The sequence below is a fragment of the Lathyrus oleraceus genome, chromosome 3 (genome assembly GCF_024323335.1).
Source record: "Lathyrus oleraceus cultivar Zhongwan6 chromosome 3, CAAS_Psat_ZW6_1.0, whole genome shotgun sequence".
Taxonomy (NCBI): domain Eukaryota; kingdom Viridiplantae; phylum Streptophyta; class Magnoliopsida; order Fabales; family Fabaceae; genus Lathyrus; species Lathyrus oleraceus.
Window position 1 is genome coordinate 262,851,930 of NC_066581.1, and position 16,448 is coordinate 262,868,377.

General features: G+C 34.6%; 1 protein-coding gene across 13 annotated transcripts; it reads right to left on the reverse strand.

Annotated features, from left to right (window-relative positions):
• Positions 1–264: 264 nt before the first annotated feature.
• On the reverse strand, positions 265–16,183 carry LOC127126819 (DNA ligase 6). Of its 13 annotated transcripts, XM_051055815.1 has the most exons (19): positions 13,695–16,182; positions 13,431–13,548; positions 13,222–13,303; positions 12,475–12,577; positions 12,287–12,383; positions 11,121–11,223; positions 9,965–10,093; positions 8,741–8,788; positions 7,463–7,560; positions 7,257–7,322; positions 5,874–6,033; positions 5,667–5,774; positions 4,058–4,107; positions 2,801–2,835; positions 2,621–2,682; positions 2,357–2,518; positions 2,169–2,257; positions 1,286–1,385; positions 265–768 (listed from the first exon to the last, which is right to left on the reverse strand). In XM_051055815.1, the coding sequence occupies exons 1-19, from the start codon at positions 15,967–15,969 to the stop codon at positions 460–462; spliced, it is 4,194 nt and encodes a 1,397-aa protein (XP_050911772.1). In that variant the 5' UTR covers positions 15,970–16,182; the 3' UTR covers positions 265–459. The 13 variants fall into 13 exon arrangements, 6 of the variants coding, with proteins under 6 accessions (XP_050911772.1, XP_050911773.1, XP_050911774.1 ...); XM_051055816.1 differs by lacking the exons at positions 265–768; positions 1,286–1,385; positions 2,169–2,257 and having other exon boundaries at positions 2,755–2,835; XR_007805106.1 differs by lacking the exons at positions 265–768; positions 1,286–1,385; positions 2,169–2,257; ... (5 more) ...; positions 5,874–6,033; positions 7,257–7,322 and having other exon boundaries at positions 9,965–10,088; positions 13,695–16,183.
• Positions 16,184–16,448: the final 265 nt, after the last annotated feature.

Genomic DNA, 16,448 nt, shown 5'->3' on the forward strand with positions numbered 1-16,448 from the left:
ACTAACCGGTTTTGTAGGGTTGAGTTAGGCCCAATCACACGTTCTTAACACCTTTGCCAAAAATGACTTTTTAAAGCAATGTTATTTCATATTTTGTTTAGTCTTTCTTGTTAAACCGTGGTAATAAAATTCGGTTTAGTCACGTCTTTAACAAACACACAAAAATCATTTGTCATTATCATTGTGTATTACCCATTCATGAATTCATGAAGATGTTAACTCAAATTAATGGCGGAGTGAAAAATCGTGCTCAAAATAACAGCAGAGTCAAAAAAGGTTTCGTTAAAGTGGGTCGGCGTTAATCAAGTTTCAAAGCCATATATACATGGGAACAAAAAAGACAAGAAAGATAATACACTAATGTATACAAAAATGCAAAACATTAAAACATCTTCAGTAAGCTGCCTAGAAATACTTTACAATGAGAACATAGTATATACATAAGAAACAAACCAATGTTCAACCTTCAGTTGTCACATCCATCTTCCGAGTCTGCGAATGAAACATTTCAACTATATCGGCAGCTGTGCTACATTCTTCTGGATTTCTGTCTGACACGCTGCAAATAAATCTCGGAAATCTGATTGAGATGCCTCGAGATGGATGAACTAAACCAATAGCAGCATGATGAACTGGTGATACTGTGAAGTCTGCACCTCTTATTTCCCAAACAAGTTGCGGACAAAACCACATGTCTGGTGTCTCTCCTGTTTGATAATATGGTGGCTTTTTTGACAAGACTTTGTCCCCAGAAAAAATTTCTTTCATCTGCATCACAATATCAATCTTCATGTCAATGATGATAAAAGAAGGTTGCCACCAAACCACATTCTCTACAGATGATTACAAACTAATTTCAAAAATTTGATTTCCCTAAAGATGTCCGAAAGAGAGCGTCAGACCAGGGAGGTACCCAAAATATGTGATTTTCTGCAATTTAATTTTGAATATTCTAATTATGTAACAACATAGGTTGTTTCCTCTGCCATGAAAAATTGCTCTGGTCTTCACCTCAAGTTCTACTTTCCGGAATATTAATGACTACTAGCTTCTAAAAGTCTACACAAGTAAAAGTAACAGATATTTGATATGGCATATTGACGACTTTAAGTAAAGTGAAAGGACTGAAATAAATAATTATGATAATATCCTTCAACTTTCTAGATGGAATGTCTAGAGTACTTTAGGGGTTAGCTGGCACAGCCAAGAGGGTTCTGTATCTTCTGCACAGATACATAATTAGCATGCACAGAGTATTTAAAGCATATGTCAAAACTATTTGTACCTCTATGTAAAAAGAGTCTGAGAACCCAGACATCACTCGGCATACACTTTGATACTCCTCAGTTTCAGGATTGAAACATGCCATGAGAAATGGACTATACCTGCAAAGTAAAAGATTCAGACCAACTACAGTGCAGCAATTCACTCACTTATAAAAAAGGATTATCATAAACAAAGGGGAAAAGGGCATATAATGCCATCAAGCTCCTGCCATGGCAGGATCCAGGGAAGAGTTATTGCACATCCTCGAGATTGATTCCACAACTCAAACCCGTGACTTCTAGTTATAACTAACAGCATCAATCACTGCATCAAGCTCCCCTACTTAAAAACAAAATATCATGAAGCCGCTGAAAAATGCAGGTTTTTTTTTCTGCCACTTCCTTTTCCATTTGATGTATGTTATTCTTAAGTATTACATGCAGTTCTAACGTTGTTTATCCAATGAAGTTATGAAAAGGAGCTGCTCACCATGAAATACAGTTTAACCTAAACTACTTAACTTGGAAGTTCTTATTAGCCCAGCCCCTTCTTTTTTACGATCTAATATCTAATATAATATTCTTTCATGGGTCATCTCGTGTTTGGTCAAGCCCAGAACTAAATACGCTCACCAATTTTACTGATTGGAAGTAAGTTCTTGTATTCATAAAGTTGTTCAAATTATATTTCTTTCCTTTAACACTTGTGCCTTTGAATGCCACAGAGCTTCTCAAGATGCAAAACCGTTCTTGAGTCTCCATCTAACAGTCTAAGCATTTAGAGAGCTGTTTATTAATAGAACTAATGTAGTAATGCGAGAGAAAATGCTTTAAATTTTAGGACAGTTTTATTGCAGTGTCTTAAAAGATTTCAAAAGACAAAAAAGAAAGATGATATACTACCATCCAGCTTTCCTTCCATTTCCATGCCAAGCACCAATTGGTACTAAATCAAGAGTATCATTTAATCCTTCTACATAATCTCGCTTGACCTATAAAATGAAGCCATAGGATATTAGACAGGTTTAATACCTCCATCTCTGTGTGTATCTTGTATAAAGCAACAAAAGTCCTGTAAGACAAATAATAACCTTTAACCATTTGTCTGATCGCTTCGATGGAGAATACCCAGCATCAATATCCAATGTTTTCACCATAATTCCTTCACATGAAGAGCGGAGTGCATCTTCAAGGAAAGCATTTATTCTAGTTAATGTGGCTTCACATGTTAAGCAAGCATCATCTGCTTCGATCTAAAATTGAAGTGTTCATTTATACATAAGTACATTAAACGAGTTTCACTCAAGAAAGATAAAAAGAAAATAATAATAATAATAATAAATTGAAACACCTACAGTTGTTTCTTTTGCATATTCAAAATACCCAGGTCGTTCATCATAGAACAAATCCTTCAGATCTGATGATTTTGAAGACATGAAAAAGCATTAGTGGAAGTAAAATTATGAGCTATCGTAGCTTATTGTCTTGCCTGAAAATGCAGAAAATTCGTAATCTAAATGACCAGACACGCATACACTTTCGTCTTAGGCGGAGTGGAAAACCCAGTAACCTGCAAACAGCACTTCAATGGATCAGCACAGACTGTATTTGAAACGCAATATCCACTGCTTGACACGAATAATGTTAGTGTCTTAAATATTATAAAAACATTAATACTGACTGAATACATCTACTTTCCTTTTACTTGAGATCTACATCTTAATTATTATTGATCAACTGCAACACTAAGTAATAAGTATAGAAAATGTCACATTATTGCCCTATCGGTTTTTCTAGATCTAAACACAAGATAACATTAACGACACCACCTTGCATTCTATCAATCAATAGACCAAAAATATGATAAACTAGAAGCTTATTAGGTGGATAGTTTAGCGGTGTTGTCAATCGTGGATAGAGGATTGTTACAAATCTGCTGCACAATAGGGCTATAGTGTAGCCGCTTATTAACAATATATTGTACTAAATGGCATATTGCAAAACAACAGTGGTTTGTCTAAACTTCGCTGTGCTATAGCAGTATAGGGCCGCTTAGGGCTGACAATGAACCGAACCAACTCAAATATAGTTCAAACTCGATTCGACAACTGAATCGTTGAACTTGGTTCATGAACCAAATGAGTTGAATATATATATATATATATATATATATATATATATATATATATATATATATATATATATATATATATATATATATATATATATATATATATATATATATATATATATATATATATATTAGTTCTTTATTTTCTTTCAATGGTATAACTTTTATTTTATTTCAATTTTGTTTTAAATGTTAATTTAAAATGTCAAATATATATAAAAAAAATTAAAAATGACTTATAAGTCTGTGAAGCAAACGAGTTGAACCTAACAAGATGAATCTAATGAATTGAACCAAGTTGTTCGTGAACTTAAAACGTGTCAGGTTTGAGCTTAAAAATAAGTTTGTGTCAAACTCGAGTCGAGATTTGAGCTGAATCAATTTTTATCAAGTCGAGACGAGCTGAGACAAATTCGACTCAACTCGACTCATTTTCAGCTGTAGACTCATTTTCAGCCCTAGGGCCGCCATTTAACAACACTGGTTTAGCATATATACTCTCTTTTTATTACTGATTTACTATATTACACTGCCATATACAGTACAGTGACCCAAAAAAGCCAATGCAGCAAAAATCACTTGTATATGGTCCATCAAAATTCCTACCAAGTTTGCAAATAATTCTCATAAAATTGGGTAAAATAAAGTTTTAGATAATTACTGTTCTCCATTTGCAAACATGATATCAAAGACAAAGACGCAAATGCCCACCTGTAAGAACAATATATTAGAAACAGATCCTGAGAATTCAACTAAAAAGAGTCAGAATAGAAGTACAGAGTGTTAGAAATCTCCCTAGAACGGTAACAAAGGCTCAACACTTCTATTAAATGAAAGAGAAAATGATAAATCGTGATATTTATAAACTAAAATACCACAATTGAAATTTCCATTGTCGTTGATGAAAATGAAGACTTAAAACACAGAAAAGGGACGGTATCCAAGATGTTTGTGATGAAACCAAATTTGGCTGGTAGAATTCTTGTGGCACGTGTTTCCCACGCATTGGCACATGAAGCAGAAAAGCAATAATTGGTAAATGTGTGCTGTGTCTTACCAGAATGATCTTATATTCTTATGAGAGTTTTAGGAGTACACAATAATAATGATACTCCATTATTGAATATTAATCAATCCTACTACTCACTTAAAGAGTTTTAGGAGTACACAATAATAATGATACTCCACCATCCTAAAGGTGGTTTATCCATTTCATAAATATGTTTAACTAGTTGTCTAGTTTTACTCCCTCTGTTCCTTTTTAAGTGTTCTTTTATGATAAATTTTTGCTTCATTTTAACTATCATTTTCAAAATTCAATGAAATATTAATTGCAGTTTTGTCAATATTACCCTTAGTTATTTATTAGAGAGAAAAAAGTCAAATGAATTAATAAATACCTAGGGATATTATAGTTAAAAGAACAACTATCGTTTGAAAAGTAACAAAATTTATTAACTTAATGTGTAAAATGTCAAAAAAATAACACTTAAAAAGGAACGGAAGGAGTATTTTCCGAGTTGCCTTAAAATCTGTGTCCATAATTGCACTTTTAATGTATCAATATTTCCTAGAACTTAATTAAGGGACACAGCATGTAAAATTTTACTTGAATAAAAACACAACAGATTAGGAGGATTGTCACCCTCTTCCACTGTAATTATTTTCCTTTCTCAATAAATTTCTTCTTTTATCTACAAAAATATAGATCTTAGAGACAACATTACCCAGAAACATTTGATAGAAAAAAAAATCCAGCATTTTGAAGAAAAAAAATTATCATCTTTGGTAAATTTCAACTAAAGGCTCTAAAGTACCGAGCATATGAAGCTTGATGCATACGAGAAAAAATTCTAAGCAAGCAAGCAACCCACTGTCACACATTCCTGCAATGGATCAAGTGAATGATATCCATGCCAAGCCTTTTTCCATCTACGTTTCAGTTCAATCAGAGACAAACACGGCGTATTGACTACTTCTCAATCAGAGAATGATAAGAGTTACTCATCATGTACCCGGTTAAATCCTGTGTATCATAAGTAGTAGGCAAGTTCTAGGACACTCGAGAAAACACCAAAGTTAGCTAAGTATTGACTGTTAGTGGTGATAATTGTGTTAAAGACCTAGTTAGATCTGAAATAACTAACGTGATTCATAGCATAATTAGAAATAAATCCAGACTCAGATTTTCTTTCCATAATTCTACCTATCATGGAATTCTCTTGAGCATGAATGTTTTTCTGTCTCTTTTGTGCATGCAAGTTACTGACCTTTATGCTCTCTTTAGTAACTAAAGTATCTTTGCCTCCTCTCCCACGTGAAGATAGCTCCTGGAAAGACATAATCCTATATCCATTTTTTCTATCAATAGCAACAACCTGAAAGGAACACAAACCATAAAATTAGGAGGGAATAACAGAACATTAATTAACCAAGAACAAATAAAAATTATTATATGGCAGAAAACAGTTATGTACCTCTGCATCGATTATGAAAGCTGATGCAACAGGCTTGCAAGATTCCTTGATCATGTCAATCAGATCAGGGAATCTCGAAGTTGATTCATCTCCATTTCTCGAAAAAACATGAATTGATCCATCGACTAATCTGTGAATTTGAGCTCGCTGACCATCATACCTGGAATTATATTCATCTCAGTTTGGCAAGTCATGAAAAGGAGGTATGATTCGTCCCTTTGCAACAGAGACAAGTAATGCCAAAGGATCTCAATATATTTAATAAAATCACTAAATTTAAACGTATTGCCAGTAGACGGGACATATCAAATGAAAATGAATTTATACATGATTCACTTAAAAAAATGTTTTGATCCTAGCCATCCAAGTTAATCTAATGCTTCCTATCTATTCTTTTCATTCTCATATAAAAAAAAAGTCATTCTCACATAATATGTCCCCTGCCAGAAGAATAAGCAAGATCAGAAATTTTAAGTTCTCACAAGTACTTGGGAATGCCAAGAGTTTAGACTTGTTGCACATAAAACTTAAATTACAAATGTTACAGTTTAATTTTTTTCATTTCTTACCACTTCATTTTTGTAAAACAGTGGAAGTAGGTTTATGTACAACAAGTGTTACCATTTTTTCACGACTGTAAGTATTCACTATATCATCAAATATGCAAAATTGAGCTTATGAAATGGTCAGAAAATAAATGTATACATTGGTTTAAATATAAGTGTAATAATTCATCAGGAACTAGCTCACACTAGTGTGAATGACTCTAATCCCAAACTAAGGAGCACAGAACAAAACAGCAAAACAATAGTACAGCTAGATTAGAAATTGCTTTTTATAAATTACAAGATTTGCACATCAGAATTTAAATGACAGAATGTTAATGGTACAGTTTTGAATTGGCAATAATCTAATGAGTCTGCCTTGCACCACCTTCCTATCTAAAAGCCCATTTTGAAAAAGTACATAACTTTGATTCAGCTAATTTCAACTAATTTTTCTTTGATTATCGATTTCTTTTTTATTACTTCTATTCATCTCACAAAATATTTTGATTAAAAAATCAATCTGCAAATCTTTTAGCATGTGTTTTAATAAAACATTATATAGTAATGCCTGAGCATGCATACACTAAATCTCTACCAGACTCCTCATATTAAATGTTCTGTTGCTATAACACTCACTTTTAACTTTCAAAGGACGTAGAAGTAATGTAGATCAAAACATCATATCACTCATTATTATTATTATTATTATATCCAAACAAGACTTTAAATGACTACATGCTACACCGTGTCCATGGTTGTATGCAATGAGATGTCAAGGGAGACATGAAGAGAATAAAGATAAGTGGAAAGTAACATATTAAATAATAAGACATACTTATATTCACATGTAAATGCTTTATTTTGAAATAGCTTCAATGCTTGGGGAATGCCATTGGTGATCCTACAAAGAAAAATACAAAGTAAAAAAACCAGAGGTTGTTATAAATTGAGTACCCTTGTGTTAAGAAAAGAAGATTCTAGAAACTTTGAAATTAATCATAAAGCACTCAAAAAAGGGCCAAAATGTGGAATAGTATATACTTTGCAAGCATAGGCTTAATTGGGATTCCTGGAACCATTGATAAACTCGAAACTGAAAACTCAATGCCTTTGTTCATGAGAGATGGGACTATGATATCCTGCATAAAAAGACAATGAAAATGTGAAACATCACGAGAATACTGCATTATTGGTCATATGAGGCCAAAACTATTTACATAAACAAATAAGACTTGTTAAGCGTCTCACATTGAATATAAGGCATGAAAATATGTTTATAAGTGGTGGACAAACCTCACCTTACAAGCAGATTTTGTAAGGATTGGGTTAAGCCCAACATAAATTCTAAAGAAGACCATCAAGAGAAATTAATAATGTTTTAACATGAACGAAGTTATAGGATATTCACATTGCTATGAATCTCACATTGGATGCGATATATCCTGAAAATTTAGAAGTGAAACCAAGATTCTAAGTTGGAATTCCAATCCAAAATCTGTTGGACCACCTGCTAACATATTATTTGGATCATGCTCCAAATATTCAATCGTGGACATGAAGGGTGTGTGTTGAGAGTCTCACATTGAATGTTGATATGACTTGAACAAAAATTTATTAGTAAGAGTCAACTCTCACCTTATGAGCTGGTTTTGTAGGGTTGAGTTGGAACAAACACAATTTCTAAGATGCATAATAAGCAAATCAGCAACTACTAGTAAAAGTTATATTCAACATAAATAACTATTTGGTCACATTTAATACTGGTGACCTAAACCTATAATGTTTCTGTATTCCAACCTTTAACATAGCTATTTAGAAACACAAATACATGCACACAAACATTTAGCACCAAACTATATATCTTTTAATGAGAGTAAGAAAAGTGAGAGCAACACACTCTCTAATACATTTTTCAACACTTCCTCCTTGGTGGGTGAAACTCATGTGAGCCGTCTCACCACTTTGGGGAGTCATTTTCAATATAATGGGACCTACACAAATTGTATCCAATAGGAGAGGGAGTGTTCAAAATATAGTTACTATTTGTCCTCATAAGAGTAATGTAGAATGGCTTAATGAGAGCAAAAATACAATAGTTTCAAGAGAAATGCTAGCCATACATTCTTTCAACACCTTTAATTATTGGTTGATATTCATGTGGCTCTCACAATTTAAGGAGTGAACTCTACTAACAAAAAGAGTGGAATCCACATGAATTTCACCCACTAATTAAGAGTGTGTCACTAACATTCTTCTTAGTTTTAGTCATACAATCTATATATAGGTAAGACTAACTATTCAAATATATTAAATACTTACCAAATTTGGGAGTATGTTATATGCTTCAACAACTGCCAAAGAAAGGACCTGGAGAGGTTGGAAAATTCATTAGTAAAGATACAGATCTATTTCGATTGGAGTGTTTTTGGCACACAAAACAAGCCCCGCCAACCTTGTGAACATGTAACAAATTATTAATGTCAATCCTAATAAGCATTGCCTCCCAAATAAAAGTGACAACGTTGCACGAGGCTTCATCATTCCACATAGAAGTTTTCAAAGCTTATTTTGGAGAATGCTTACAAGTCATTATATATTCATATAAAATTGACGAGGCAAAAGATGAATGGTAAGCCTTCAAAGTTTGGACCAACAGGAACATTAGATAAACGAAAAGGAACCATGAAACCTAGTAATTAAACATAATCTATAGATTGCCAAATCACTGAAGTTATACAGAAAGTTGGAAGCTGCCATACAATTGCTTTTGCGTTACCTGGGAAGTAATTACAAAAACAATAACTTTTTGGATCTCATAAATCTAGGCTTACCCTGAGTTTGACATGAAGATTTGTTAGTTGTAAAGGTTTTGGCAGGGAATGTAGAAGATAAATATCTCATGAATGTGAAATATTTTTGCTGCTACTTGGTGAGAGCATGGCAAATGAATAATTAAGAAGTTCCTTTCATTGGTTTCCCCATTGGACTGAATTTTTTATTTATTTGGAGGGGGCTCAGTTAAGTTTGGGGCCTACGGCATCTACCCGTGGAATCACATTTTCATCGGAATTACATAATAATTCAGATCAATGATTATACAGAATAGATAGGATTGGCAAACATTGCATAACTGATTTGATTTCTTTTCTATCATCTTGTTTTACATTTTTCTTTCTCTAACGACAATTTACAATCATCTTTTCCTGAACCTCTTTTTTGTAGTATATCTCATCATGCTTCTACTTTTCTTAAGTGTCGCTTTCCTAGGTATACAAACGGATTTAAAGGGATTTCGATATAATTGATGTCCACGTGTACTATTCATGTATATCTTTCATCATAGATTCTCCAATGAGGTAATCCTGTTTCCTATTGTCCCACTAAATGAAAGCTCCTCTATACCTCTACAAAGAAAATGGCAAATGAAAAGTAACCATTATGACAAAAAAATAATATCAACCACTACAAAATAGGCAGAATAGTAAAATAGCATATTAATATGTAAGTTTGGTCATAGTAAAAAAAAATGATTCCAGAATGAACCTGAAGCTCCGCCTTCAAATTCTCTGCCGTTCCTTCTTGGCACACAGTATGGCGAGAGTTCAAAACAACAGCGTGAGCCAATGCAGGCAAAACAGTTCTAAGCATTGCCCCAATCCTCAAGTTCCTGACCTACACAAAAAGAAAATTTGAGAAGCAAAGACACTTGCATACAGATAGAATCTAGAAAAAATGATATTTGATACTCCCTCAAAAAATGATATTTGATACTCCCTCCGTTCCTTTTTAAGTGTCTCTTTTTTGAAAAAGTTTTGTTCCTTTTTAATTGTCATTTACAAAGCTCAAGGTAGTATTAGTTGTATTTTGTCAAAACTATCCCTAGGTAATTATTACATAGAGAAAAAAAGTAAAATGAATGTATAAATAGTTAAGGATATTATAGGTAAAATGAGAATTATTGTTGAAAAAGTAACAATAATGATTAATTTTATTGGTATGTGTAAAAAGTCAAAAAATGACACTTAAAAAGGAACGGAGGGAGTAAATATAATCAGCCACCATCATTTTTTTTTACTCAGAATAGTAAATCTTGAAATATGATGTGTTGAGAGAGGAGACCATCAATCTGAAGTACAGTAATTCATGAAATAACTTCACATAGTTCCAGGATTTGAGATAAAACAGAGAATGGGAAGGGTGTAATCTGTATTATGATTAACTGAATGTAAAACGGTTACATCAATGCTATATACAGTAGAACTGTTATGTGAATAACTAAGGGTGCCAGCTGTAACTAAATACAGTTAGTTACTAGTAGTACTATATTATAACTAACTGACCTGAAAAGATATATAGAGATACGTGATACAGCCCACACATGACAATATATAATGAAATAAATGTCTAATAAAATCCACGTCCTCACATGAAGGCTATTGCTTTAGGAATAACCTCTGTAATAATGATAATTTTAATATTGGTAATTTGGAATCTAAACAGAGGCTATTGCTAAAACAAATGAAGGTCCACACCAGCAATTGTCTCTTTTAATTTTTTAGCTCTGGTGAGAACGTAAGGTATAACAATCATTTTAAGACATTATTAGGCATCAACTTTTGTAGCTCACAGATCCAACTTGAAATGGAATAACCTCCCCTCCCTCTAAACTCCTATGCACCCAAGAACGGGGAATAATTACCAAGGTCCGGACAAGAAACTTCATCTCCTTTTCACGGCAGGAACGCATGAGATGAACAATGATGCCTTTCTTTCGTGATGTGCTTCCATTGCCTGTTTGCACACTGATGAGCATTATATAAGAACATGTGGAACAAAACTAAAAGATTAACCAAGTAGAAATAGAAAAATAAAAGAATTAGTAGAAAAGAAAAGCAATAAAAACACAAGAGAAATAAATATTACTGCTAATTAGGTTTAATACATTTATGGCCCATTTACTTCATAATTGTCTGATTTTGGAGCAACTGTTTGTTCTGGAAACAAGACTACGACCAAGAAACTGATCTCCTAAATACCTAATAGTGACCATGATCACTGTATAAGATGCCACAACCTGGAGCACTTATTAAAGGTTTAAAATGTGTTAATAACTTCATTGTGTGTGGTTAAAAAAAGAGTATAGGACATAAATTGAAATTACATAGAAAAGGTAATGTCACTATGTCAGCAACTGTGATTTTGAACAAGTAAATCCTAGTGAGCCTCTTCTTCAATATCTCCGGATCCTTTAGAAAATGCCCATCGCCAAACATGATTCGTGCAGTTTGGCTTTACCAGTAATCGTAAGATTCCCCAAAATACTTGTGCAGTTTGGTTTATAGATTGGGGTTTTGACAATTCCTAAAAGAATTATCTGTAAGTCAAAAACTTTAAAGTTGGTCCATTCCAAATGGTATGAGCAGTGGTAGCCAGTCAGCCCTGAGGAAAATTCAATTTTTTTTTAGGAAAATTCGAAGGACCAAAGACACACTAACTTGAAGGAAACCTTAAGCCAATAATTCAAATATTCAAACAGTTAATATAAACAAAACTACAACTACCACTAGCAAATACCACTCAATGCACACATACTTTACTTTACTCTATAACAAACATCATCTAGTTTAAGTCGTCAACTAGGAGTTTTGTTACAAGTAGCTCAGGTTCATGGTTCATTTATTAAAATATATATAATTTAAATAAAGTCAATGGCATGTTACTACCACATTTAGGGTTCATACTGAACCTAAGTCCACGGTAACAATTCTCAACTAAGCACATGAGGAGCAAACCATTGAGTGGTATATTAACTATACCCCTAGTAAGGATATGAGTTACAATACAAAAGAGAACAGTTGTTGACACCTTATCTTTCGTAGTGCAGAGTAAATATCCTTAATCAGAAGTGGCGTAGGTGGTGCGAGCAATCTCTGTGTTTGACGACACTCTTGAGCAACATCACCTTTAAAAAACCAGGTTATTTCAATTATTCAGAATCCTCAAGAGCTAAATAGGTTTAGTTAAAAAATCAAAACACTATAATAATATCCAACCAAGGTCGCCAAGTTTGTTATACATCTCCCTAATTTTCAATCGATTTGTCCCGCATGCCTCTTCAAGTGCTGTAGTGACTAAACTTCCACCAATATTTAGTTCCTGCGTTAAATGCATGCCGCACGGAACTTTATTAGTGCATAATAACCCTCATTGCCATATAGTAAACTCCTATATTTAGTGTCAAACATGACGATTTTTCATCTGGAAGAAGCTAAAGAAACATAAATAGTAATTAACAACCAGAAATAGTAATGTACTTTTCCATTAGAAACCTCAATAAAATGACCATTAAATTGACTTTTGGATTACAGAGACAACTTTTTTAATTAGTACTATGAATCCCTGCTTCGTACATGCCCATGTGTTATTTACCATCAAATAATCAATAAATAACTCTGGTCTTGAAACCAAGGTTACACTCCTTGCAGCCATGACCCAGAGAAAAGGAGGATCAAAACAAAAAGGGAATATAAACTCAAAAGCTAAGAGATGAAAAAGGGTGGGTTTTGATCCAAAGAGGCAATAACAATGAAGGGCTAAAATACAATAAATTAATGTGTTTTATTTTAGGAACTTCGGTTTGTCACTTTCAAGAGAAGAGAACTTTTAAGTCTTGACACCACACATAAAAAAGCACATGAACAGTATAAAGGTTCAGCACTTTCAAGTGAAGTTTCGATGATCAATGCTAAATATGGTGAAAGTAACAACTTCCAGAATATCAAGACTGAAAATAAACCTACCACATTTTCATGGTCTGCGGCAATTTTGTTTGTACATAGATACACAGCAGGAAGCACATCTTCTGGAGACAAGGCCAACAAACTATAGAAACATTATATGTACATCATTTTTCTCAATCAGCCAAATGCTGGTAAGACTATTTCATTATTCCAAAAAGAAAATGGAGGGAAAATGAATAATACAAAGACTATGATCAGTATGAAAGGACCTTCTGAACATGTTGCATAGCATTGAAGTAGCTTTTATCTTTCCTTTTTCATCCTCAAGCAGGTTGAAGGTTCGTGCAAGATGTAAATATGGTGCAGGCTGTCCATCAATCCAACACGCTGCTCATTTATGCCAGTTGTAAACATATTTTACAAAACAGATCTTGACTAAAAAGTGCAAATATATAGTAGAATAATTACTTCTTATTTATAAAGGGAGTAAATTTAGAGTTAGTGAGGGGGAATAAAATAAAATCAACACAAACCATGTTCTTTGGGGTTGTATTTCTCAGATGGTAAAGATACGTGAGTTACATCTACATTATCTTTTAACACTCTATGCATAGAAATATCAGGTATAACTCTCAACTCTTGTGACACATTCTTCTTCTCTATTGGTCTGTCGATATCACACTCCCCTTGAACTGATATTTCACTTTCACCAAGATTGCAAGAATTACAGTAATATATATCCAATGCCTTATTGATATCTCCTTTTGCCTTTTCAATTATAGTAATTGCTTGCTTTTTTAGTGACTCGTCCCCATTTATTATTTGTATAAACTGATCAATCTCATGCTTATACAAGTTTCCAGCAGCAGTTGGCAACAATTCTTCAACTTTGGGGCTTTCCCCCGGATTTGTTTCACATTGATCAGATTGGGTATCACCAGGAATCTCAGGCATTGCTTTGCTGAAGAATTTTGTTATTGTTGCCTGCTTTGAACCACTCGATTCTGATTTTGCTTTGACTTTTACTTTCTTGTTTGGCTTACTTTCACTACTCCTCTTTCTTTTGGAAGGGGAAATCTGATTTGGTAGTGTGTGCCTTAGTTTAGTCAATTTGGAGTTGGTCAATTTAGAGACTTGACTTGGAAAAATGTCCAAATTTCTTAAAGGGCTGTTTGTATTGTTGAGGCTTGATTTTGAAATAGGACTGGAGTCATTCGATGGGCAACACCTGGGTGTTGGAACTGAAGTTTGACCAGAATTTACTTGCTCATGAAATTCAGTTTCACGTTCAAAGAAATTAGAAACTGCTTCAACGATATTGCTCCCACAGATGCTGATCAAATCTAACATTTGGCTTCGGGTGACCCATGCTGGCAAACAACAACTCAGTTCTTGAATGACCCTCTCTTTTTCTTCTTCATTTAGCAATGTAGGATCTTCTATGCAAGTATCTCCCAAACAAGATGACAGACTCACAATAACATCCGGATTACTATTATCCTCTCCCACATCAGATGGCTTCACTTTTTTCTCGATGCTCTGCCCCGGTTCCAAATCATCAGTTGCATCCTTCCCAGCCTCGATACCCACTACACCAGAGTCACACCGCTTAAACCCCCTTAAAAACTCTTGCTTGTTGGCCTTCTCATCAACCAAACCAGCAAAATACTTCCTCATTTTGTCAACATGTTTACTATCACTCTTCTCAACATCTAAACCCACAGTCGGAACAACCCTCTTTGGTTTCAAAAACCTCACATATTCCCTAAGCTCATCGTAGTTTGAATGCTCGCTATACGGCACAAGATGAATCTGACAAGAATCCTTGGACCTAACCGCAAACTTATCACGCTTCACTTCATAAGTCCATCCAGTAGGCACAAAACCAACAACCTTGGAGTACCCTCTCTCAATCATGACCTCCTTCATCCTAACAAAATTAGGCCTAAAATAAGGCCAAGTCTCCCCCAACATATTCCACCCAACAACATGAATATTAGTCTCTAAAACATCCTCGGTGAACTCACCACTCTCTCCATACCCAAGAGCCTTCAAAACCTCCATTTTCCTAGCATCCACATGTACCTTCTTTCCAAACTTCCTAGCAAGCTCAAGCAAAATCTTCTCCTTACCAACAACATAAGTAGCAACAAGAAACAATACATCATCACCATCACACTGGTTTACAGCATCAACAATATAATTAATAGACTCGTCTTGCGAAGGGAAAACAAACTTAGGGTGACAATAAGTTGTATCCAAAAACACAGCATCAGCACCAATAAATGAGGCAAGTGCAGGCTCCAATATCATTTCAGGAGTAAACCGAAAATCACCAGTATGAACGTACCTCATGGATTGTTGTTCGGACAAGGGAACCTGGAAGAGGAACTGAACGGCACCGGGACAGTGATTGGCGTCGATGAGGGTGATAGAAGAGCCATCGATTAGAACAGGTTGGTGAAGAGGGAGAGGGTAGATGAAAGGGGAAGGGATGTTGAGGATGCGGATGAGGAGGGTAGCGGTGGTGGGGGAACAGAAGATGATACCGCGAGACCAGGAGGATGTGAGACCGGTGTAGTGATCGGAGTGGAAGTGAGAGAGGAAGTAGGAGACGGAGAAGTCGCCTGAGTGACGGAATGCGTCGATGAGGAAGCGGGTGTTGGGGATGAGTTTGGAGTGGGGAATGGAGGAAGATGATGGGAGTGGAGGGAGTGGGAGGGAGGGTTTAGGGAGATTGAGGGATTGAAGAGCGGTGGTGAATAACTGGGTGGAGTTTAACTCTAGGGTTTGGGATTTGGAGGCCATGAAATCGATACAATGGATCAGATATTGTGGTGATGATGCAGGGGTTGGGGTTGGAAATGGAATAGGATAGGAAGTAGAAGAAGAATCAGGATCATGCTTCGGCCCAATGATCAGAAGAATGAGTCATGAGCGGTTCGTTGGTGTTTTTCTTGGCTTTTCCTAACTATGGCGCCAAAACAAACTTCTTCCTTTTGCCACCGGAGTGCTCTTTATTTTCTTCTCTTTAGTACTCCTTTTTTTTAGAATTACATTTTCAATATTTATTTTCCTATTTTTAAAATCCTTGACGAAAAACTAAAAATGTCTCTAACTTTTTGAGATTATCTCCTAATCTATTGTTATTTCATTTTTATAATATTTAATTCGAAAAAGATACATCTTCGTATTTGTTTTTGAGTTTGTTCACGGATGCATCTCCAAAATAATCTTAATTTAAATCCAAAAAAAAAAATATCGGAGATACATCTCCGAATATGTGT

Coding starts and splice junctions, on each gene's coding strand:
- LOC127126819 (XM_051055815.1), bottom strand. CDS start 15,969: ATGGCCTCCAAATCCCAAACCCTAGAGTTAAACTCCACCCAGTTATTC. Junction 10,094..11,120: donor AGTTTCTTGTCCGGACCTTG/GTAATTATTCCC, acceptor CTTTTTGTGTAG/GTCAGGAACTTGAGGATTGG. Junction 1,386..2,168: donor AATGGAAGGAAAGCTGGATG/GTAGTATATCAT, acceptor TTTACTTTGCAG/GTATAGTCCATTTCTCATGG.